Source organism: Melitaea cinxia, chromosome 1 (assembly GCF_905220565.1).
Source record: "Melitaea cinxia chromosome 1, ilMelCinx1.1, whole genome shotgun sequence".
In the NCBI taxonomy this organism is placed as follows: domain Eukaryota; kingdom Metazoa; phylum Arthropoda; class Insecta; order Lepidoptera; family Nymphalidae; genus Melitaea; species Melitaea cinxia.
Window position 1 is genome coordinate 5,777,723 of NC_059394.1, and position 24,995 is coordinate 5,802,717.

General features: G+C 33.2%; 1 protein-coding gene across 1 annotated transcript; it reads left to right on the top strand.

The window, feature by feature from the left end:
• Positions 1–257: 257 nt before the first annotated feature.
• Positions 258–24,940, top strand: LOC123657831. The gene is given in 54 exon segments (XM_045593368.1): positions 258–343; positions 1,217–1,265; positions 4,572–4,690; positions 4,798–4,915; positions 5,166–5,241; positions 5,838–5,909; positions 6,538–6,564; positions 6,661–6,772; positions 6,870–6,994; positions 7,087–7,137; positions 7,220–7,331; positions 7,415–7,539; positions 7,618–7,668; positions 7,739–7,850; positions 7,923–8,047; positions 8,125–8,175; positions 8,261–8,363; positions 8,438–8,562; positions 8,647–8,697; positions 8,791–8,911; positions 9,013–9,137; positions 9,237–9,287; positions 9,654–9,756; positions 9,868–9,992; positions 10,093–10,140; positions 10,218–10,326; positions 10,393–10,508; positions 10,857–10,907; positions 11,542–11,644; positions 11,716–11,840; positions 13,015–13,065; positions 13,144–13,222; positions 13,781–13,950; positions 14,033–14,044; positions 14,118–14,238; positions 15,143–15,285; positions 15,708–15,758; positions 15,849–15,960; positions 16,878–17,005; positions 17,947–18,055; positions 18,179–18,312; positions 18,738–18,788; positions 18,886–18,997; positions 19,076–19,206; positions 19,288–19,338; positions 19,414–20,136; positions 20,224–20,370; positions 20,463–20,581; positions 20,661–20,774; positions 21,235–21,290; positions 21,418–21,524; positions 23,589–23,718; positions 23,975–24,065; positions 24,686–24,940. Coding segments are annotated over 54 exon segments (5,964 nt in total).
• The last annotated feature ends 55 nt before the right edge of the window (positions 24,941–24,995 follow it).

A 24,995-nucleotide genomic window follows, 5' to 3' on the forward strand; every position in this document is an offset into this window, starting at 1 on the left:
GATTCATTAAATTAAAATTGCAGTCTACTTCTCCAAAGCTGCTTAGCAGTATATCTTTATTGCTGTGTGGCATCTTATATAATACCTCAGAAAAATTAATAATCATATTTTTTTAGTAATATTTAACAACTAATATTTATAGGGTTCAAGAAAGACACACAAACACTTAACATTTTATACATGAAAAATTCACAAGTCTTGTTTTCATCATTTATAAATAATTCTTTAACTTCCTTCAGATAGCAAGACTAAGGGCAATGTTAGACGCTGATGAGCCGTTTAAGCCTGACCAGGCTTACGAATATTTTATTAATATTAGAAAAACAAAGAAAAAAGTAGCTAGGTATGTTTATTATTAACAGTAGAACTTATTCAGTGTTTATAGAATACTAGATGTACATATACTCTGCTGGTCCACGCGCGTGAAGATTATGTCTTGGCTATACATAATCATAAGCGCCAACTGTAATGGTTTTTAATAAGACTTTTCCGCTTAATAATAATAATAATAATAATAAACCACTTTATTGCAACTAAAGATAGTATACATAACAAACCTTAATTCTAGATACATATAGTGCAATGGGCGATCTTATCACTAAATAGCGATCTCTTCCAGATTACCCGACAGAAAAAAGCTAGCAGTGTAACGGGCTTGCGCAATAGTAATAAAGTTTAATCAAAATACATATATAAATTTCAACAGACATACATACATATATACATATGCAACTAAAATACAATAAGTAAATAAATAAATCATTTAAGTTTATATATATTTATATACACACATTCATACATATACACAAACACGGGTACACAAATACATACATACATATACACACACATACATATATACACACACACACACACATATATATATATATATATATATATATATATATACACAAAACAAACGTATAAATACACATACATAAGCCAATGAATAAACGTACGCGATAGAGAGATGGGTACAAACAGTGAAAATAAGTATGCATAGACATGCTATTTAAGGCATAGTGAGGTAGAGATGCTTTACGCGGTTTTTAAAGACAGAGATAGAAGGAGACTGACGAATTACTAGTGGTAGCGCATTCCACAATTTAACAGCCTTTAACGTAAAAGATTTAGAATACGAACTCGAGTTATGAATTGGCACACTCAATTTGTTGTCGTTTTGAGAGCGAAGGCATAGATGAAGAAAAGGGTTGCCAAGAAAAGAAAATCGTTCTTTGAGGTATAGCGGTGAAGTAGGATAGAAAAGGGTTGTGTAGAGGAGAGACAGAATATGTAAGTTACGTCGATGTTTTATTGGCAGCCATCCAAGCCTTGAGCGATACTGTGATATGTGGTCAAACTTTTTTAAGCTGAATACATATCTTATACAGAGGTTTTGCAGGCGGTCGAGTTTATTAATCAGTTCCTCCGACAAGTCTGGATAGCATGCATCCGCATAGTCCAAGATTGGCATCATAAGACAGTTGACTAACGATATTTTAGTCTTAATAGGTAGGAAATTTTTCCATCTTTTCAGAGAATGAAAAGTTGCGAAAATTTTGCGACTAATTTCAGCAATTTGTGGACGCCAAGAAAGAGAGCTGTCTACAATAACACCTAGATTTTTTATCACGTTGGAGTAACATACCGCGGAGCCATCGAATATAACGTCAGGAAGGTTATAGCAAGCAATCTTTGCTAGTTGTTTGGAAGTACCTAAAATAGAGAACTGTGACTTGCCGGAATTTACAGACAATCCAAACGACCGACTCCAGTTGGTAATAGTGCTCAGGTTAGAATTTAGGGTGTTTATAGCTTCTACAATATTCTCAACAGGCGTTGTCAAATAAACTTGCAAGTCATCAGCGTAAAGATGAAAGGAGATGGTGAGAAGTTCAGTAACAGTGTTTATGAAGATAGAGAATAGTAGTGGAGAGAGCACGCTACCCTGGGGAACCCCAGCACTGAGACGGCAATACGAGGAATTGCGACCTCCGGCACAGATACGCTGTTGACGCCCGAACAGATAAGAATGAAACCATTCTATGACTTCAGCAGATACATTAATGGACTCTAAAATAGCTAGGAGTATATCGTAATCAACGGTGTTAAATGCATTGCTGAAATCCAGTAATGCTAGTATGGCTACTTGCTTGTTATCCATTCCAAACCGAATGTCGTCAAAAACCTTCGTAAGTGCCGTAACAGTACTATGGCCGGGTCGGAAACCGGACTGGAAAGGGCTCAAGACATTATGTTTAGTTAAAAACAAGGTAAGTTGGAAATGAATGATTCGTTCAAGGATTTTAGATAAGAAAGGAAGTATAGATATAGGTCGATAGTGTGAGGGTACTGAAGGATTGGAGAGTTTAGGGATTGGTATGACATTAGCAAGACGCCAAACACTAGGGAAAGTCTTTGAAGTAAGAGAGAAGTTAAATATGTGACATATTACAGGCATAATCTCTTCCAATACCAACATAGCCATTTTTCTACTTATTCCGTCAGAGCCAATGGCATCAGATGAGATAGCTGATGCGTTCTTTTTAATGTCAGATGATGTTATTTGTTCAAATTTAAATGAAGGGTGATTGGGTTTGGTACGGCCTTTGAGGAAAGAAACAGTTTGTGCTTTGTAAGGGTTGGGGATAGAAGAATTGGAAAAGTGGTTGTTGAGGACGTTCAGGTCTATATTAAGGGAAGTTTCATTTTTGGAGCGTCCTAACCCAAGAGAATGAAGGAATCGCCACACCTCTGATGAGCTCTTTTTATCCACAGACAAATGTACATATTGTCTTTGAGCGTCCCTGCACATCTTATTGCATTTATTACGTAAACGCCTGTAATTATTGTGATTTAGTTCAGATGTCTTCAATTTGTATTTACCCTTTGCAGCATTACGTTTGGTCATTAATGCTCTGATATCCTCAGTGAGCCAGGGTGCTGGAAGATGTTTCAATTTTATAGGCCGCAAGGGAGCGTGTTTATCAAAAAGATTAATAAGATGGGAATTAAAGATGTTTAGTTTCTCATCAATAGAAGCAGCATTAAGAACAGCGTCCCAATCAATTGTGTTCAAATCGGTCGTAAAGTTGGAGTTGTTGAAATTTTTGAAAGAACGGCGCATAATGACTGTAGGCTTCATTTTAGGAGGTCGAATCTTATAGGATAAATAAACTAAATCATGGTATGAAAACGCTTCGGCTGAAAGTTGGCCGTGCAAGCAAACAAGGTCTAAAGAAGAGACGATCATGAGGTCAAGAAGTGAAGGAGAGCAGTTAGGGAAAAAATGCGTTGGATTAGTGTGGAGCAGAGAAAGGTTAGAGCTGGTGATTATATGCTTGAGTTGATTAGCACGTGAGTCATCTTTAACCAAGCAGGTGTTAAAATCGCCCATAATAATGGTGTGATCGGCATTAGGAACATAAGTTTCGAGCAAGCTTTCAAAAGTTTGGAAGTAGTTAATTTGGAGTGATGGAGAATAAAATACTCCTAAGAGTACTTTTAGCTTGCCAAATAATACTTCCAAGAGAATATGTTCTGCGGATTCCGAATAAACTGAAGGAGATTTGCTTAGAATAGAGAAAGGTATGTGACTTCGAAGGTAAATGGCCACGCCACCACCTCCTTTGCCAGTACGATCATTTCTAATAAGGTGAAACCCCGGGAGTGCGAAAGAGGTGGAAGGCAAAGATGGTTTTAAAAAAGACTCAGAAACTAGTATGGCATGGATATTCGGAACGTCGAAAGTATCTAAAAGATCGGGATAATGGGCTGGGATGCTCTGTGCGTTAATATGAACGACATTAAAATTTTTATGAATAGATGAGAATGTAGTGTTAAGTATACTATTCAAAGGCAAAGAAGCACTGTGAAAACTATCATTCGAAGATGTGCTTAGGGAACAAAAACTGTTATCATCAGAAATAGCTGTACCGCTAATATTGAGCATTGTATATGCAAGATAATAATAAAAATAACAATAAGTATATATATATAATTATGCAATCTAAAAATATATATGTATAAAACCATATAATAAAAATGTAGTATATATATTAAACGTAAATAATAATAATATTAATAATGTATTAAAGAGAACAATAAAAGCGATAAATAAAATAAATAAATAAATAAAAACAAATAAATAATTTCTCATACCTGCCAGCGTTATAATACACATCTTAATAATTACAAGTTTTCAACATAACAATACTAAGCAAAATTGAACAAGGAAACTAAATTCAATTACTTTACCATTCTCGCAAAGAAAAATATATAAAAAAAAGAAAAAAAGGAAAAGGAAATATGGAGTCAGTATAAAATTTAAGATAAAGGTAGTAAAAACAGTAAGCCCAAAAAAGAAAAAAGAAAAAAGAAAATAGAACAACAATAAAAATGAAAACAATAAATAAAATCCGCTTACTTATTTAGCGTGGACAATAACCTTTCTTTAGATTTTGCACATCATTACAGTCAATCAAAACCCATTAAAAATACCCATGCCACATATAAAATCATATATCTCATCTCATAAATCTTTTAGAACAAGCGGCGTAAACTCTATAAAAAAGGATATAGTGGCTATTTGCGGTGACAAAAGATTTGAGTGGGCACGAAATGCGACAGTAGCGTTCGCTCGAGGTATACAACAAAGGCTGGCCAGACCTGGCAATTACGTTTTGGGTGATAGGTAAAATGATTTAATAATATAACATATTACAAACTATCCTAGCCTAACTTTCTATACATAACTATTTGTAGAGAAATTTCTTTTTGACGTAACAATTTTTCACACAGAATGTTGCGGTTATCAAATATAATTTTAGACGATATATGTGGTTACATGAATATGAAAACTCCATCTAGGCGATGCATTCATCCCAAAGCAAAATTTATGATGGAAATGGCTGATAAGGTAAATAAATGAAGTAAATAGATATAAGTTAAAAATAGACAAAAGTATTGTAACTGACATGGTAATTATTTTTACTACCCGACTTCAACAACAGGAGGAGGTTCTCAATTAGACTGTATTTTTTATGGGAGTTACTCAATAAATTTTATACTTTTATAGAAGTTTTGAGTTATCCCTTATAATGTGTATTGTACCACAATTGTCAATGTAAATAAGTCTGTTTTTGAGAACAAACACAATTATCTTTTAGGTAACAGTTTGGATAGACGAAATTTTGGCGGAGAGTGAAGACCGTATGCTGATGATGGACTTCGATGAGGATGAAGGTAAGAAGACGTAAAACATAATAACAATAACACGAATCACTTAAAAGTGATCTTTTAACAGTAAATAAAAATAGTACCTACCTACTTTATGATAAACGATATTATTATAGTAGTCATTCCCAAATCCTGCCGTCACTTATTTTGCCTTTCCGAGGTAAGAATTCTTTGACATTGGAAACACTGCAAACATATCATCTATAATTTAATCAAATGGCAATGAATTGAATATATTTGTTTTGATATGAAATACTCCTTGTTTGACGATGTTGCAAGATTGAGGTATGTTTTACTCTTACAATTTTTCGAGAAGAAGTGGAGCGAAGTTTGGCTGATGGAGCTGCGTCTGGTATGGTAGACGGAACTTCTAGTGTATCTGGAACAACACCAACTAGCACACCCGGAGTTACGCCTGCATCTACGCCTAAACCTTCTAAAACTAGTATACCAAAAGAATAAGTGAGTAAATAGACCTTTATTTTGTAATATTTAAAGGAATTTTTTGAAAGGGTGTTTGATGACTCAAAGATACTAAAAATCACATTATCGATTTTAAATTTTTAATATTGAGTTTTCTAGAATATTATTATTTGTTACAGATCAAATAAGAGCTGATGAAGCAGGAGATACAGGATTCACAGACGACTTTCTGAATATGATGAGCGATGTAAGTGTTTTATTTTTATCTCACCTATTTAAAATAATGAAAATATAATAAATACGCTGTATCTTAATAGGGCGAAATAATAATTTATGAAACGAAAAGTAAACACTTTAAAGAAGAACAAGTTATTAGCACATTAGAAACAGTCCCTAATGTTAATTTCGAAAGAAGACCAGACTCAACTGCACCGACTTGAGTTTAACATGAAATGCAACTTAAACAATTTCTTTAAAAAAATAACGAAATAAATAAAAATATAGCAAAACATTATTATTATTATTATTATTTATTTTTTTAACCTTTCAATGGATAAATTTTAAATATAAGTGAACACTGATAAGGTAAAATTTCTCATTTATTTGGATTTTCAATCATTTCAAATCATTCTTCATTAACCATCAAAGTTTTTATCGTGTTCACTTGTATTGAAATGGGCAATGAAGGATGGTTTCGTAATGAATATATACATTTATAATTTTTTTGTCTAGAATCTTCCTATATTTTATTACTTTTCACAGCTATTTTTCTTTTCAGGGAGGTCTTCTTAAAGGACGTATGTATATATATTTAGTTTTTAAAATAATACGATTGTCTTATATTATATTATCATTATAATTCTTTTATGTTTCATGCAGCTCAATCAGCTTATTTAAAATTTACCGGTGAGTTTATCTTTAGTATTTCTCTTATTACGTATTTTTTGTTTTAACCTTGAAAGGAATTTTCGAATTGTAATATTTGTTGTACTATATTTGTAGGTGAAATGCTTGAAGCTTTTATAATTTTAACGGATTCGATGTATGCGAAGGGAGAAGAGAATCTGCTTTCATACGGAAAATTTAACCAAACCTTTTCAGAAGCAGCGGATGAGTAAGTATATATAGGTATAAAGTATCTAAATATATAAGTAATTGTTAACTTACATAGATGAGAGTAGATATGTATTTATGATTAATTTTCCGTACAGATTAAAACAGGCACCTGATTTCGAAGCAACTGAATACAGTACAGTTTTAGCAACTGAATTAAAAAACAATCTTGCTGCTGTTGCTAAACCTAATACACCTAATAATATCGTTCCTTTCATGAAAGGTAACATAAAACAATTTTCGTACATTTATGTACTTTTTAATAAGTTATTGGAATGATATAAATAAAGTATTTATTAAAATGTTATATTCTAGATATGGTTGAAATTTGTTCAAATTACCTTGCTCAAAATGCCGAATTTAGCAGTAAGTACCTATTATTTAAGTCAATTTAGAAGTTTAGTTTTCCTAACGTACTTTTATGCAATCAATCTATAATTTATTACAGAGGATAAAGGACCTGCCTTTAAAATATTACTGAAAGCAATGCAAGAAAAAAAGAATGAGCAATTGTACCAAAAAGGGAAAGCCAAGCGCACTTACGCAAAAGCTGCATCAGAGTAAGAAACAAAAGATTTATTTTTGTAAATCAAAATAATCAAGCATATAAAAATAATCTACTAAATTTCGTTTAACTTTTAAGACTCAAAAATGCTAAAGGCTTAGAATCCGATTACGATGACCCTAATTTATCTCAAGACATCCATTCAAAATTATCGCATCTAGTTGCTACTCAAACACCGGCTGATCTGAAAAAAGATATGTCAGGTATATTGCGAGTTAAATTTATATTAACATAACGTCGCATTACAAGAGTTTACACTCAATTACAACTTTTATTTTCAGAGACATTAGACGCCTGCTCCAAATATTTGTCACAAGCTGCAACTGATGAAAGTAATTGATTTGTTTTATGGAAAGTCACTCTTTGATTTATTTTTCAGTTTAATTTGATGTTTTTTTTCAGTTGAACGCGGTCCAGCATTTGATATATTAATAAAAGAATTGGAAAAAAAGGGAGCTGACCCGTTTATGCCACAATACATACCACTAGCATCAAATTTTGCTACAGCATATGTGTAGGATATCGATTTTGTAACTTATTTATGTGCATTATTTCTTTAAGCCATTTAAAATAAATCTTATTTTAGGTTAAAATCAGCTCCAGGTTTTAGTTCAGTATTACCAGATCCATCAACAGCACCAATGTTTGTCAACGCTCTACATAAGATTGTTGATACAGTTACGCCAAAATCGTTAGTTATGGACATGCGAGGTCTGAAAAATTTTCAAATTCAAATACGCAGGCAAACAAAATTGAAAAGTTTTATTAACTTTCAACAACTTTTTCAGATGTAATTCTACGTTGTTCTAATTATTTGTCAGCGTTTATGAGAGACAGAGGTATTTTGTGTTTTTTTAAGGAAAGTTAGCTTTTGAAAATTAAAAAATAATTACCTAAATATTTATACTATATATTTGTTTAAAGATAGAGCATTTGAATCTCTCATAAAGATGATGAAGAGTAATGCAAACAAGGAATTAGCGAAAAGAAATAATTACGCCATGAATTATGGAACTGGAGCTAACGAGTAAGCTATTTTATGCAAATGTGCTCAAGTTTTAAAATAGACTATTTTACATAAAATGTGATAAATATTTAAAGGTTAGACGCTGCTCCAACTATAATACCTTATATGCCAGTTAAAGATATAGCCGAAGAAGCGAGAAAGAACTTGACTAAAGATATGGAAAGCAATACTCCAGCCGAAATGCAGATACCTGTAAAAGGTTAATAAATATAACAACTGTTATTTCAAATACAAGAATAATTTGTTCTTTTTACTCAGGCTAATATCTTATGAAATTTTACAGCACTAATCAAAGATGTATCTAAATTTCTATCTCAACCGATTGCTATGCGAAGTAAGATAATCATTAACGTTCTAATATGTAACAAAGATATGTTGTAGTCTAAATTATGTTTCTCAACACCATATTTTATATTTTTGAGCCTAGGTGGTATAGCCGGTGAAAAATACCCGCTAAATTTCTTAGCAGCCGTTAAGAAATCTCTAGGGACAAGACCACTTTATAAATACAAGTGTTTCGGACAAACTTATACCGACGCCGCTGACGAGTGAGATGTTTAAATAGTTCAATTTAATTTTTTTTTTTATTTGTCACAAACTGACAATTTTGTCTGTTAATTAAACTGATTATCATAAAATTTGAACTTAGGTTAAAGTACGCTGGTCAGTTAGAATCCAACCCCAAATGTGAAAATTTGAAAGCAGAAATTTCATCAGAAATGAAGCGTGGAATTCCAACTAGATTAGCTTCAACAATCACCAGTAATTTAAATGGTATTTTTTTTTGCATAATATAAAAAGTATATATATTCTAAATATTGTATGTTTGGACCTCAACACTTTAGCGGTATTTAATAAAATATTTATGTGTAGATACTATGGAAGACGCTTCGAAGCACTTGGCTAAAGTTGGAACTGATAAAGGTAATTTATTGTGAACTAGCTGTGCCCGCGACTTCGTCCGCGTGGACTTTAACACAAAAGTTATTTTTTAGTTCACAGAGTTATAAAAGAAATGAATTTCTAAAATAAAAGTAGCCTAAGTTACTCCTTACTAATCAACTATCTACCAGTGAAACTCCCGTCGGAACAAACAGACAGACAGACAGACTGACAAATATTTAAAAAAAATGTTTTGGTATATGTAACGTGTGTATGTCCATATGCATTTAGCAAATAGCGGTTATTTTAATATTACAAATAGGCACTCCAATTTTATTTATTTGTATAGATAATATTTTACTATATAATGTAATTGTATTTGAGATTTCAAAAAATTGTTTTTTGCAGGCGAAGCCTTGCAACATTTGGTCAATTTGATGAAAGAAGAAGGCGAAACTCCACTAGGCCAAATACAAGGATATCAACAAAGCTATAAGGATGGGGCAAGAAGGTTTTTATGTTATTAATTTAATTATGTATCTGTTTATATAATGTTTCATATAAATGTAAAACCAAGTATAGAGTGCTAAAGTAAAATAAGCATTCTAATATAAAACTTCAGAATTGAGAATGCGCCCACTTTAACTAACGAAAAGGTTGACAAGGGAGCTTATGAGCTTGTAAGAGGAAAATTGACCAATTTAACAGAAAAGAAACCATCTCCTGATCATAGTAAAGAAATGCCAGGTAAAATTTTCATAAATGGTAAACTTAATATAATTCACTGAGTTCGTAAAAGAAGAGACATGATCTTACAAATATTCTAAATAAATATATCTTGTTCCAGCTATTGTTGACGAAAGTTCTAAGTTTTTGGCTTCTCCGTTTCCGGAGAGTAAGAATTTTAGTTTATGACATCGATAATTTGAAATCAATAGATTACATTTTAAAACAAACTAATTCACTTGCTAGATGAAGCTGAAAAAAGACGTCTATTAGCTGATCTAATGGCTAGAAAAGGTGACGAAATATTGGGTCATGGGGGAATTTATAAACTAACTTACACAGAAGGAGGAGAAGAGTAAGCCAGAGTGTTTTTTTTTTATTTCATTTTATCACAACATATTATAAATATTTGTGTGTGTAGAATTATGAATGCTCCTGTGGGATTCGTCAAGGCGCAAGATGAAAATACTAAAAAGGAAATACTTCAAAAAGTAAACTCAGTAATACCTGAAAAAAAGTTACAAAATTTACTTAAAGGTACTAACTACACTATATTGTTTTAATTATTGACGATTTTATCACGTCAATTTTTTTTATTTTTTCTTTCACACAACTAGGTTGGCAAACAAGCGTACGATTCACCTTATGGCGTAGCGCCTACAACACCAGAAGTATCGCAAGCGCGTTGCTTACCCTACTCCCGATTCCCCTCAGGAGCTCTGGTCACCTTAATCACCACATGAACACAACTCTGTAATCTTCCGTAAGGTCGAGATATTTCGTGGCATTTAAACTGTCGCCTGTCAAGCTGCTCCAGATTTTGAGTAAAATATTTCCTACTGTGCCCTACCTCAGTTTCATATAAAAATTAAATTTTATTTACAGAACCAGCAAATGAAGGTTCTACTTACTTAAGCGATATAATAAAAGGGAGAGGTTTGTAAAGTTATATTATTGTTTAGTATTTTTAACAACGTGTAGAACGTAGGTCCTATGGAGTCCTAAGTGGTCCTAAGTTTTAAGAACAGAATTAAGTTATTTAAAAGCATAATTCTATTCTTAAAACTTAATAAGTACGTTATATTTTACAATATTTATTGTATACACTTATATAAATTAACTGTAAAGTCACTTTTGCACCAGCTTTCCTTACAGAGCTACGTATTATCCATTTCCTTGTTAAGACCCTAATGTCAACTTGTCTTTTGTACCGAGTTTTTAACCGACTTCAAAAATTGCCTATAGTCACCACGCTGGGCAGGCGGATTGGTGACCGCAGGGCTTGCTTTGTCGCATTGAAGACGCCGCTGCCTGTCTTTGGCGTGTGTATTTCAAAGCCAGCAATTGGATGGCTATCCCGCCATCGGTCGTCTTTTTAGGTATTTCTTTTTTTTGTTCAAATATACAAAAAACACATACTTAACACTTGCGTTCCAAAGTGTTTGTGGAACTGTGTTATCCCTTAGTCGCCTCTTGACACTATAGTGTCTATATTCTACTAGTGGCTATATTCTTTAATGCCATAACCACACAGCAGTATTTTTTATTTATATATTTTTTGTTGAATTAGGGGAAGCTATGCAAGTCTTACATGACGAAATGAAGAAAGAAAATGACAAAGATTTGATAACTGTTGGCAAATTCTCAAAAACTCACGGACAGGGAGCTGAAATGTTTATACTTTTAAATCTTTATTTTATTGATTAAATTATAGAATTTCTTATGTATGAAATATATTTTTCAGGCTAAAAACTGCTCCACATTTTGGTGGGCAAAATCCATCACCTGTGTTAGTTGACAAAGTTAGTGAAAAGATTAAAAAACTTTCAACTTCTGGAGTTTCAGAAACGGCTAAACCGTATATTTCAGGTACTAGATTAAAAACGTTAAACGGTTTCTTAAATTAGATGCAAATGCTATTAATTTTTGTCTTTAAAATATTTATGGGTCTTCATACTCTGCAAAAAAGTAACTCAATTTATATTCCATATGAAATTATTTATTTTATTTAAACATGAATCAGAAATAATATCTAATAGAAACTTTTGGTCTCATATTTATTTTAAGACTTTTTTTTAGTTTTTGAAAGAGCCATAACATCTCTAGTATAGGCTCAGAAGATAAAAGCAGGAAGAAAAAAGCTCTCAGTAGTTTTTCAAATTTAAAATAATAAGTATTACGATGATCATGATTTTAATGTACGCCTTTGATATCTGGTCTCTGCCAAAGCCACTATGAGTTAAACTTCATATTTGGCAATTGCTTCTACCGGTGTTAGGAGCATGCACTGAAAAATGCTTCTAGTGATTGCAAGCGTCTATAATAAGCAACTGTAATCATCGTCGGTAAATTAGCGTATAGCTTACCATCAGGTGAGCCGTACGCTAGCTTACCGACATAGTTGGAAGCTTAAAAAAATTACTTTTTTTGAAATGACGAAAATCTGGCCCTTTGGGGCTTTTGATCTATAAGTTATATGTATTGTGTTTATTTATATAACAAAGAGCAATATTTAATTAGTTTTAAATTCCATTTTTTACCTCTGGACCCTATATCGGAATAAATTGATAAATTGTATATAACAAAAAAAAATTGGGATACGAATCGTGCTAAGGTCGTTAGTGAATTTGTTGATAAGACTCAGAAAAAGTAACTGATAAAGATTTACTAAAATAAAAGTAAAAAAAACTGAAACAATATTTGACATTATTGATAACTTTGTATTTATTCACAATAAATAAATAAGAAAAAACCGAACAGAACTAACAGCAGGGCAACCATCAGGGTTCAATTGTTTTCAGAACATCTATGAACCCATTAAAATTTACACGCGAAATTTAAATCGAATCGGTCCAGACATTTGGAGAAGTTAGGTGACAATTAAAAGTACACAAAAATTATATATAAGTATACTTATTAAGATTTAAATGTTAGGTTATGTGTAGAATTATCCTTCTTTTTGCTGAATATATCCTTATCAGTAATTACGTTCATAATTTTTATAGTTACAAAAATACCTGATAATATTGTAAATAAATTTTAGATGCCTCAGAAATTACTACTCAATACATTGCTGGAATAGCAACCAAAGAATGTAAGTATTTTTTATAAAGATAATTATGCTTTATAATAATCATTAAGATACTTTCTACTATCAAAAACTATTTGAAAGGTGGACTTAATGCAAAAGCTCTTGCGGCGTTAGACGAAGAAAAAAAAGTCGGAGGAATGAGTGGTAAAAGTGGTGTTAGGTAAGCGTTTGTTTACTTTATCGTAATTCATGCTGTTAACAACATATTGTATCAGTAAGCTTATGGCTTAGATATAGCTTTCGATAGACAGTGAACTTATATTGGCATGTAGTGAAATATATCGCGCAACATACGAACTAAGAACTGATGCATCCTATATCGCGATATTAAAGTTTTCCGAAAATTAAAAATATATATACAAGAACCTGACAACAGCCGTCGGCCCGCCAGACACAAAACCCGTCTGGTTGGAAGATTCTCCCTTTGCGAGGGTGGATGAGGAACTTCACACCCTATTTCTCGCATCCCCCCAAAGCCTTATACTCGTAGAAGACAAAAGATTTGGTAACTTTGTTGAAGAATTTGTTTCAAAACATAATTTGGTAGTTCAGAAACGATTGAATTTATATTAATTCATATTTTAAATTTGATATATAAATACAAATTTTAACTTACGAGAAATTTAAGCAATATTGAATAATCGATATATTGAGATTATAATTTAAATACATTTACACCTTACATAAGACTGAACTATGATAGTGTTGTTGTTGACAGTGACGTTGCTAGTTCTAGTAGAGCCACTGCTGGTTTTGGAGAAGGATCGCATAAAGATGATGATGAAAGAAGAAGACAACAGGAAGAGGCAGAAAGAAGACGACAACTAGAAGAGGCGCAAAGAAGACGGAAACAGTTAGCAGATGAGAGACTTCGTCGTGTAGCATCAGGTAATATGACCATATTTATTCCATAAACTAATTTTAGTTTACGTTATTTAATAAATGTTAATATTTAAAACGCTTGTTTCAGGACAAGAGCTTGGTAAGAAAAATTGATTTGGATTTAATTAAATATGTAATGTTTAAATGCCCTAATGAGTAATTTGGATATTTAGAATTTGACCCAGAACATGAGCAAGCAATGCAAATACTTCACAGTCAGTTACGCGCGCATGGTGGTGAAATATTTTATAAGCAACCACAGACGGAATTGACACATGTACAGGCTTCAGAATGGTAATATTGAATATCATATACCTATTCATCATAATAACGTCTGCTTGATTTACCATACAAATGAAATCGTTATACATTAGTTGTGCATGCATGGTTTTTTTAAGAGTCAGGTTGTACAAACAGTTTTCCCGACTTTTTTTAAAATATCATATATAAAAAATCAATCGCGGTCGCTTAGGGGACATTCATTAATTACGTGATCTCAGAATGGGGGAGGAGTCCAATGAAATCTCACCAAATCTTATTTAAACTGAGGGGGGACAATCGAAAATCTCACACCAACTTCAAAAAGTATAAAATATTAAATAAAAAAATATTTTGTGTGTTCATTTTGCGCGCTAAAATAAATCTCATGGCTATTAAAATCGTTTAGTTTTTGCTTTGAAGTTTATTTAATTTAAATAAATTAACTATAGTATACTTGGCCAGTTTATTATTTTCCGTCAATCTCTATTATATTCATTGTCAATCTCACGTAAAAGGTTGGGGGTCCAGGCAAATCTCACTAAATCTCAACCCAAGGGAGGAGGGGTCTAAACTGATCGAAAAATAGCTCACGTAATTAATGGATTATAGACCTTAGAACCGAATACAAAATCATCATATCAAAAATTTCGATCTAACGGGTACATCGTTCTACAGCTTAATTGGCTAGAGCACCAACACGGTCAGTCGGAGATGCAGGTTCGATCCCCACTGGAACGATCGATTTTTGATATGATATTTAAAAAAAATGTTTAGAATTTCTTAATGTGTAGATAACACAAAAATAAATAATACGAGTTTTCGCATCATTAAAATTAGGTGATACGAGTAGATGTAATATTGAGTACAAGTACTCATGAAAACAATTTCAATATTAATGAGATTCAACTGATATTAAATTATAATAATTTTGGTTAAGGCTCTCAATGAAACCACCTATGAAGGTGGACAAATCTGTAAAGGAATCTGGAGACACTGCACGCCTTCATAAAAAATTTGAGCGCAAACTTAGCAACATCGTCAGTAAGAGCACGCCTCCGGAAATGTATGATACGATGCAAGGTGAAAATTTCCGTTAGAATAATTGATAATCCGAATTTATTAATCACTAGCTTCTGCGCGCGACTTCGTCCGCGTGGAACTTTTAAAGGGGAACAATTCTGACATACATACCTATATGATTTTTGCGAAAGTTTAACAGTTTACACAGCGCACGCAGCGGAAGCTCTCAAAAGAAAAGAAAAACCCCGATTTTGAAACATTCTTCATTGGTGCTCCGGTCTTAATGATCTCAGCGTAATGATATATGCCTTATAGCCTTACTATATAAATGGGCTATCTAACACTGAAAGAATTTTTGAAATCGGACCGGTAGCTTCTGAGATTAGCGCGTTCAAACAAAAAACAAACAAATAAACTCTTCAGCTTTGTAATATTAGTATAGATAATAGTGAAAATATTTATTTCCTTTATAATTCTTCTAGATGTAATAATTGAATCTGCAAGAATCCTTTCGGAATATTTCGTCTCGCAAAGTAAGTAGTATTAGAAACAATCATTATTTTGTCATATAAACAGGCTTAGCTCTTTGCTTATTTAAACAATGCGTTTGGTGTAATTTACAGATTACAAGATGCTCGTACGTATAGCTCTTATATTAGAAATGCAGAAACGAGGAAATGAAATTCTTATTGAAGCTAACGATAACGCCGAAACCTTTTTCTTTGCTGCACAAAGGTTTTTCTTGACATTTCTTTTAAACAATACTTTTTACTATTTCCATAAGCGATTAAAATTCGTGGCAATGAAAAGATAATAAGTTTTATTCGGTTTTGTCATCAAGATTTATAAGTTGTGTCTAATGGGTTATCTAATGGGTTAAATTTTCCAAAAACATTTCTCTTTATAAACATTCTAATACTTTCAAAACTTATTTATTTGTTATTCTTATTATAGCCTATACGACAATAAGACCAGTTCTTTTAGGTTTTGAAACCAAGAAAAAATATAATAATTGTAAAAGGAAGAGAATACATCGAAAATGGAAGAAAAAATAAATTAAAAAAATAATTTTCTTTTACTATATTCTTTATTTTTTACAAAATTTGTTGAACAAATTATTTTTTATGTTATAAACACACTATAATTTTTTTAATTTAAAATATTTATTTTTTCATCTTATTTTAACTTATATAAAGAGATAAGTTTTCAAAAAATTATGAATTTTTCACATGAAATTTGAGGTTATGTGAAAAAAGTGTATGAGACATGAGTTGTAGATCTTTTTACTACCTACAACTTTGCCATTGAACTTTTTCCATAGGATTTGTAGTTTAGCCGGAAATCAAGATAAATAGTTTTTTTCCCTTAAACCCCCCAACACTTTCCCTCCTCAGATCGCCCGTAATTTATTTTTCCTTTCATTTTCGTTGTATTCTCTTCGTTTAACAGTGGGTTTCAACCTACTATAATTTTTTCACTTTTTGCCATTTTAAAAGCTAAAAGCACTGGTCTAAATAGCACATATTCGGTTAAGTTTAAAATGTCACTTTTAAAAATTAATTTAAGTTTTTAACTGAAAAATGAAATGAATATTGAATAGTAAGTATTTTATAATAAAAAAGTATTTATAATAAAAGTTATTTGTAAAACAGGTTGAAAAAGGCGACTTCTTTAGAAGTGACTGAACCATGCTTGCAAATATCTTATCATTTGGTAAAAAAATTAGAAGACATCATGAAATGTCGCTCAATGGCCCGAAAGTTGACATCAGCTTTAAAAGGTTTAAGCACAAATACAAATTAGTTATGAAAAAATTATATTGAAAAAAAAAACGACAAAATAATGTCTATTTTAGGAATAATAAATGCGTTTATTGAGTTATTATTTAAATAATTAACAAAACATTTGTTAATAGATCACATAAAAGAAGCAGCACACTATTTATCAAGTAACGTTACAAAACCAGGTAAAAATTATATATAAATATTACTTAAAGTGAAAATCTTAGAAAATTTTAAGTAACATTTTATTACCAGATTTTATTAGCTATGCCCCACGGTTTCACCCGTGTCAATTGGAGGGAAAAAATAGGCTATAGTTTTTCTTAGTAAATAAGCTATCCAACAGAAGATTAATTTTTCAGTTCGAGCCAATAGTTTCTGGATTAGCGCGTTTAAGCTAACAAACTTAATTTTTCAGCTTTATAATAGTAGTATAGATCTATAGATTTGCTCGCAAATTTTTTCAAACTCAATAATTAATAGAAAACATTTGGTTATTTCATATCTCACCTGGGCGGTGGGTACACAGGCGCAGTAAACTCGATTTTCCCGCGTAACTCCCGACTTTGAGGAAATTCCGGGATAAAAAGTAACCTATAAGTTTCTCCACAACCTCTTCTATCTTCTAGTGAAAATTCCATAAGAATCAGTTCAGCCTCTCCAAAGATTAGCCCGGACAAATAGAAGGACAGAAATACAAACAGAAAAATCGACAATTTTTTAAATGATTTGTTAGTTTTACTACCGTGTAAATATATCCACATGACTCAAGCTCTCACTTTAGCCTATTCCAGTCCACTGCCAGACATAGACCTCCCTAAATTCGCACCAGACATCCCAGTTTTCCCCCATCCTCATCCATCATGACATCCACATGAAAAATTAAGTTATTTTGAAATAGACACACAGACAGATACATTAACTTTATTAATATGTATAGATGAACACATTGAGGCATACGTTTGTTTACTTAACGAAATGGAAGCAGCAGGGGATCGTTTACTTATTGAAGGAGACATTTCTAAATCGTATAAAGACGCCGCAGCGTAGTAAGTTTGAAAAGAAAATTTTGTATCGATTCGTATCGTTAATAGTGTATTTTTTTTTCTCATTTTTAATTTGGTCAAGGATATGTTATATATTTATTTTTGTATTGTTGTTTCACATTTTAGCCTCCGACAATTAACATCCTTTCAAGATTTGATATGTTTACCGAATCCCAAGTCACAATCAAATATAGAGGGAAAACTCAAGGCACTTATGGCTAATGTCGCCGCAGATGGTTATAATAAATCCACAATTGACGGTAATTTAAATTTTTAACAAGGTCATACCTCAAACTAGCTGAGGCCGCGGTTTCAGCCGAGTTAATTTGTGGACAAAAATACCCTAAAAAACATACTAAGGCGCAATAGACACGGATTTTCCCGCGCATATCCCGATTTCGCGGAGTGTTGCTATATGTTGCTCTAAAACCTCCTCTATCTTCTAGTGAAAGTCAAATAAAAATCGGTTTAGCCGTTCCGAAGATTAGCCTGGACAAACAGAAAGACAGACATTTTTTTTAATCGTTTTCTTTTTAGTATCGTGTAAATAACAATAATTGTGCACTTGAAAAACCACAGTTATTTTGAAATCAATCATTTTATTTATATGTATGGAGTATAGATTTATTTGTCTATTTAGATGTTAGATTATTGTTTTTTGCGATCTAATTTACTTACTTTTTAGGTGTTATAAGTGAATCAACTAAGTTGCTCGTATCATACATCATGCTTCAAGGTACTGGAAATTAATTTGTCTACTCAACGTAGACGTAAATATTTTAAAAGCTATAAAGTTTATAAATATGCAAACAAAACTGGCGCATTATTTTCAGGAATTAAGACTGAAGCGTTCAAAATATTAATAGATGAAATGGATCGGGAAAGAGATTATGTTCTGTTACGTCACGGAAATATTCGCAAAACTTATACAGACGGTGCCGACTTGTAAATAAAAAAGTTAACATTACTAAAATTATGAACATAAATCCGCGTAAATAATTAAAATAACCTATTTTGCAACAGGTTACGTTCTAAAAACGCTGATCAACTAAACGTGCAAGGTGCAGATCCCGTAGTGGCAAGAAAGATACAAATAAAACTTCTTACTTTGATGGACTTGAGCACTCCTGACAAATATCGCACATTAATGGATGGTATATTGGAAAAAGTATAAATTACCTGTGTTTTTTGTTATTTTTTAAATTAAATACACGTTTTTACCATTTTCTTTACAGACGTAATCGAAGACGTTACAGCGTATTTAGCTGTCCATTTCCTGCAACCACGTAATATTTAAATTTGAATTTATACTTTCAAGTTTTTAATGTTGCAAATGTATTTTTAACGCTTTTAATTTTTAGAGGTGATACAAGTTTGCAAATGCATAAAGGATGTATTTGTACAGTGTGAATTATGGAGCGATGAAATATTGCGTCGGGTTACAAAACCCTGCTGTACATGTGCCCGTCACATTTCTGCACAAACCCTTATGGACCTAAGTCCTGGTATGTCTAGGCCTCCTCATGGGATAGATATATCTATAACTCCATGTCCATCAAAGTCAAACAGGATATACTTAAACGAAAGCGAAAAACCATATGATCAGTCATGCCCAGCAAAAAAACCAATTGATGATTGTAACAATAATACGATTTCGTATCTTGTACATTCAACTGAATGTCATCGACGACGTCAAAGTTTGACTCTAGCGAGAGCGCCACCGACATTTTTTAGTACACCTGAAACACCATCGTGTTCATCAATGAATGCTGTTTGTAGTACAAAATCTTACGCCGATAATACGCAAACCTCAGAAATACAAGAAGTAACACCTACTGCAGAAGATAAAATGCAAGAAACTGGCACTTCGTCGCCAGGTTCATTTCATACTCCCCAATCAACTATTTCTGATTCAAAAGGTCAAAACAAAGATGCTATTTTCTGGCAATCACCGACCGCTATGCTAGCAAGAATATATACTCCAATAAAAAATGAAATGGAATCAACAACACAAGCAATTAAATCTACGAATTCCATAAATCGATCCAGAAGTATAGCTTCAGCGAAACGCGGATATAATGCAAGTAAGTAACAGTGATTATAATTGTTATAATTTTAATGTTTATTTTATTGTTTATTTTATTGTTTTAATAGCAATAAGTACTTGGCAGGAGCTCCTATTGTAACAACAGATCAAATGTCTGATTGGCATTCCATGATGGTTAGTTTAATGTGGAATGTTCAGGCTTGGCGCGATTGGATACAGGAGAACATAGATAGAGCTGTAACCAATCCAAGTCACGCTAGTACTATGTTAGGTATTCCACATCTTTGTTACTATTCTATAATACGTAGTTAAGTGTTATTTTATAATATAAATATAACATCTATGTATCTAAATATGGTATAGATGAAACTTGGACGAAGTTCCAAAGACAAGTCACAATTGAAGCTTTGCAATGGAGACAATATAATAATTTTAGCCGGCAGTTAACACTCCGTCTCGCTCAACGATATAGAGATAAAAAAGTAAACCGTTTTATATAAAGATTTTTGATATTTATATTGACGAAAGCAAGAAAACTTCCATTTTACTTCCATTCTACAGATTGTATCTCCAACTAGAGCTACGCTTAAGACCAAAGCTTATATGGAATGTCAGGATGAAATGTTTGATATTATCGATATGTTTAGCCGTTGGACGCATTGGTTGACTGCTGTAGTAAGTGTTATAAATTTTAGTTAATTATTATTTACCTATCAAACATGGTACGTTACTTTTGACATCAAGTATTAGTGAAAATCGTATGTAGTGATTTTTGAATTGTTTCTTGATAAAAAAAGTATTTATAACAGAGTATGAAGCCTACAATTAGTGCCTCTTGATTTTCTCAACATAATAATAAGTGTCTCGTGTACTGAGTGACTTCACTTTTTTATTTCGTTAAAACAGCTTCCAATTAAACTCGTTAATATAAGTTAAGCTAAACTGTAGCCCGACTATCCATTTTCATTGAAATTATTCCGACTGACAAAGAGCAAAATAAACACCAATCATTAATTTTTTGTGTGAATAATTTTTCGTGTCGCTGGCTAAGTATTTTTTTGTTTAGTCAGCGACTGAATAAGTAAAAAACTTGCCCTAAGTTTTAATAACTTAAAATATTTTTAATACTTAATAGGTAAAGGAAACAGATACTCTAAAACAACCAACGAGTAATATTTTGGAATGTAATTTGTAAGTTATGATTTAATATTGAAATGACTATATACTTTGTGACTTATTGTAATAAATATTATTGATCATTAATGTCTTTTGATCACTTAAGATAATTAATTAGTAAATAATCAAAAAAATAATATAGGAAATGGAATCATTTTAAGAGCAAAGTAGAAGAATATTTGGAAGATTGGAACAAATACAATATGCATTTAAAAGTATGCTGGGAGCAAAAATACAAGTTGATTGCAGGTATATCATAAGAAATAAATTCATAAAAATATATTTTAGACAAGACACCATCTTACTAGCTTATTAGCTGGCAACTTTCCAAATTATTTTAATATCACACCAATTATAATACTTAGCCTGTTCTAGTTGAGGCGCTTTTTGAAATATAAAATTAATAGAAGTCACGTGCTCTTTTTCTAATACTTTAGTTAAAGTATGTATATATTAGTTGGGGGAAAAGTTTCTTCGTATTTTACGTAGAAATTCAAGGTACGGTCTTACAAAATTTATTTACATTAACTATAATATTATTTTATTTATATATGTACCATTTTGTTCGTTAACACGCCGCCATCTCGTAGGTAATAGCAGGATTCCGTTGCTTTACAAATTTTGAGACTTCTCATTAAAAATTCCCTAGGAGCTCTGGTCACCTTACTCACCAGCAGGAACTTATCACTGCTTAAAAGTGGTATTATTTAGCTGTGATATTCTGTGAGATTGAGGTGTAGTACCTCCCAGTCGGGCTGCTCCATTTTTTGAGCAGGAAATCTCCTGCTGTGCCCTACCTCTGTTAAGACATAATCTAAAGAATTCTGAAGAGACCGAAACAGATGTATATCTGAGGGTGCAAGATCAAGGATATATGGTGAATTAAGACTTTCCAATCAAACTCTCACAATTTTTGTTAAGTGGCTAAAGACGTATGTGGTCGGGCGTTGTCGCGATAAAATATCATAGTTTTTGTGCTGATCAATTCTGTCCGCTTGATAGTAGAAATCCGAAACGATCGTTTTGAAAGTTTAGAATGAATGATGCCCTTCCAATCCCACCATACGGCACAAATTTTTATCGCGGTTTAAGGCGCATTTTTTTTCCTTTTTTAAAGCAAAACCTTAAAATGTACCAAATTCCTTCGCTGGATTCACGCATTTTGGCGGACAAAAAAACAAATGAAAAGTGGCGGGATCCTGTTTTTTACTTTTTTTACTTTATTTTTAAGAGGGTGATAGACGAGCGAGTAAGTTCGCGAAATTGTAGCTCGACGACCTTTTTCGCTAGTGTGTCACCCTAAGTACGCGTATTTTAAAACCGCCGAGTAAGTTCGCCTCCGCTCGTACGTGTGGCAGCACTGCGAGCCGCAAGGCGCCATTTTTAACCGATTTCCAAAAAAGGAGGAGGTTCTCAATTCGATTGTACTTTTTTATGTATGTTATCTCAGAAGTTTTGACTGAGTGGACCAATTTCCGTGATTTTTATTTTAATCGAAAGGTGGTGTGTGTCGTGTGGTCAATGTGATTGCGATTTAACAACCAATTTTTGAGTTATATCTAATAATTGCGTATTTACTTGACTGTTTTTTCGTCTAACTACGATGTGTTGATGTGGTCGATGTAATTAAAGTCGGTTTTTTTCGTTTTCGAGCAAACACAATTATGTATCAACAGTCCGTGGACGCGCAACGCTTATAGTGTAGGTATTTGTAATTTTTGTTACTTTTGATTGAGAAATTACTAAAAATGAAGTATTTCCGAACTTCATCTTTTTTTTGGTTTTTAAAATGTAATACGATACAATTCCTAAATAACACAAAGCTTCTTCTGTCGACGACATCGCAATACAGAATGAGTAAGCTTCACGTGTGTCACCGACGTCGAGCCGAGTAAGTTCGCAACATTAAAAACCGCGTACTTTAACTTCGCACGTCTCACCCCTTTTCATGGTATTAAAACCAGCCAATTACAAATATAACTAAAAATATTTTATTGCAACTTGTTGCTAGAAATACGAAAAGATTTTTCCACGATATATTAATTATGCAAAAGCAATCTTAATAATATTAACGAGGATTTTAAAAACGGCGCCAGTATCGACATACCTCTTTTTCCATATAGTGTAATTCCCTTCGCCTGAGATTGTATTAAGGCCAATATTATATTAAAATTGATTCGTTTTGCGTTGCGTGTTCGAAACAGAAAACTAGACACGTTAAAACAAGACACATTCAAAATTTAACGATTCTTGGAAATCGAATCTTTTTGTAATAAAGGGACAATGCATTAACATACTCATTATATATGACAGACTGGCTCCCAGGCTGGAGCCATTCAGGGCCCGTGTGGGTCGTGAGCGCTTGCGGCGCGGTGCCTGGCGGTGCAGTGGCTGCCGGTGTCTACGAGGGAGAGGTCATCTGGGTAGCACGGACTACACACAGGTTTTTTTGTACACACAGCTAAATCGGCAAACAAGCGTATGGTCCAAATGATGGTAAGCGGTTACCGTAGCATATAGACGCCTGCAACACTAGAAATGTCGCAAGCGCTATGCCGACTGCTATACCTCAATTAAAATCAAATATAAAGACAAATATCATGCTAATAGTTCTGAATTTCAATCTTATCTGTTTATCTGTATCTTATAGAAATCTGATCGGTATAAAAACTTATTTGTTTAATGTTGTCGTTTTTTAGATGCAACGTCGTACCCGGCGCTCTATATCCATCAAAACATTGTTGCATTGTGTACAGTAATGGCGGAGTTCATCATTACACTAAATACCAGGTAATTTGAAAAAAAAAATATGACTGATAGGAATAGAATATAGTATAGCTAAAACTTAAATAATACTTTTTTTATTTCAAAAATACTTTTATATACGTTAGAACAGTAATAGAGTGGCAAACAAGCGTAAAAACAAGTCCGTCCGGTGATAAGCGGATATCGTGGCCTATGGACGCTTGCAACACCAGGAGCATTGCAACCACGTTGCCGACTCTAACTCCTTACCATAATCCGGAGCTCTGGCTTGCTCTGTGCACAGAAACACAAAACCACTTTAGGACCGTATTCTTTAGCTGTCATCTTGTGTAAAGTTGAAGTACTTCCCCGTAGTCGGACTGCTTCGAGTTTTCATTATGATATTTCTGTGTCCTACTTCAATACAATTATTTTAAGGCCGTAAGCGAAACGAAGCTTTCTTTAAATATTTTATTGAGGTAAGGCGCAGCAGGAAATATCCTACTCAAAATCTGGAGCAGCTCGATAGGTGAAGCCCTTCACACTTAGGAGAGTCGCGGATAGGGTCGACAATTTATTTGTGATGCGTCAATCGTCTGTCTATAAGCTACGGGAATCGCTTACCATCAGGTTAGGCGTTTGCTAATCGAGTTGTATATAAAAAGGTGATGTGCAACGCGTCGGTGTCGTGGGTGGCGTGTCGCGCGGGCGAGGGGGGTGAGGAGGGCGCGGCGGTGTGCGGCGGGGCGGGGGTGCGCGCGGTGCGCGTACGCGACGGAGTGTTGGTCGGGCGCGTGCTGTACCGCGGCTCGCACCTCGTGGGCGCCGTGCACGCGCCGCACTACCGCTGTCACGTCGTGATCTTCGACCGCCCCTTCGCTTTCAACTGCTACGAACTTCTCGTCCTCGACGAACGATAGCGTGACTGCTTCGTTTGTATGTTGACTTGCGAAATTAGTTGCGACTTTGCCTCTA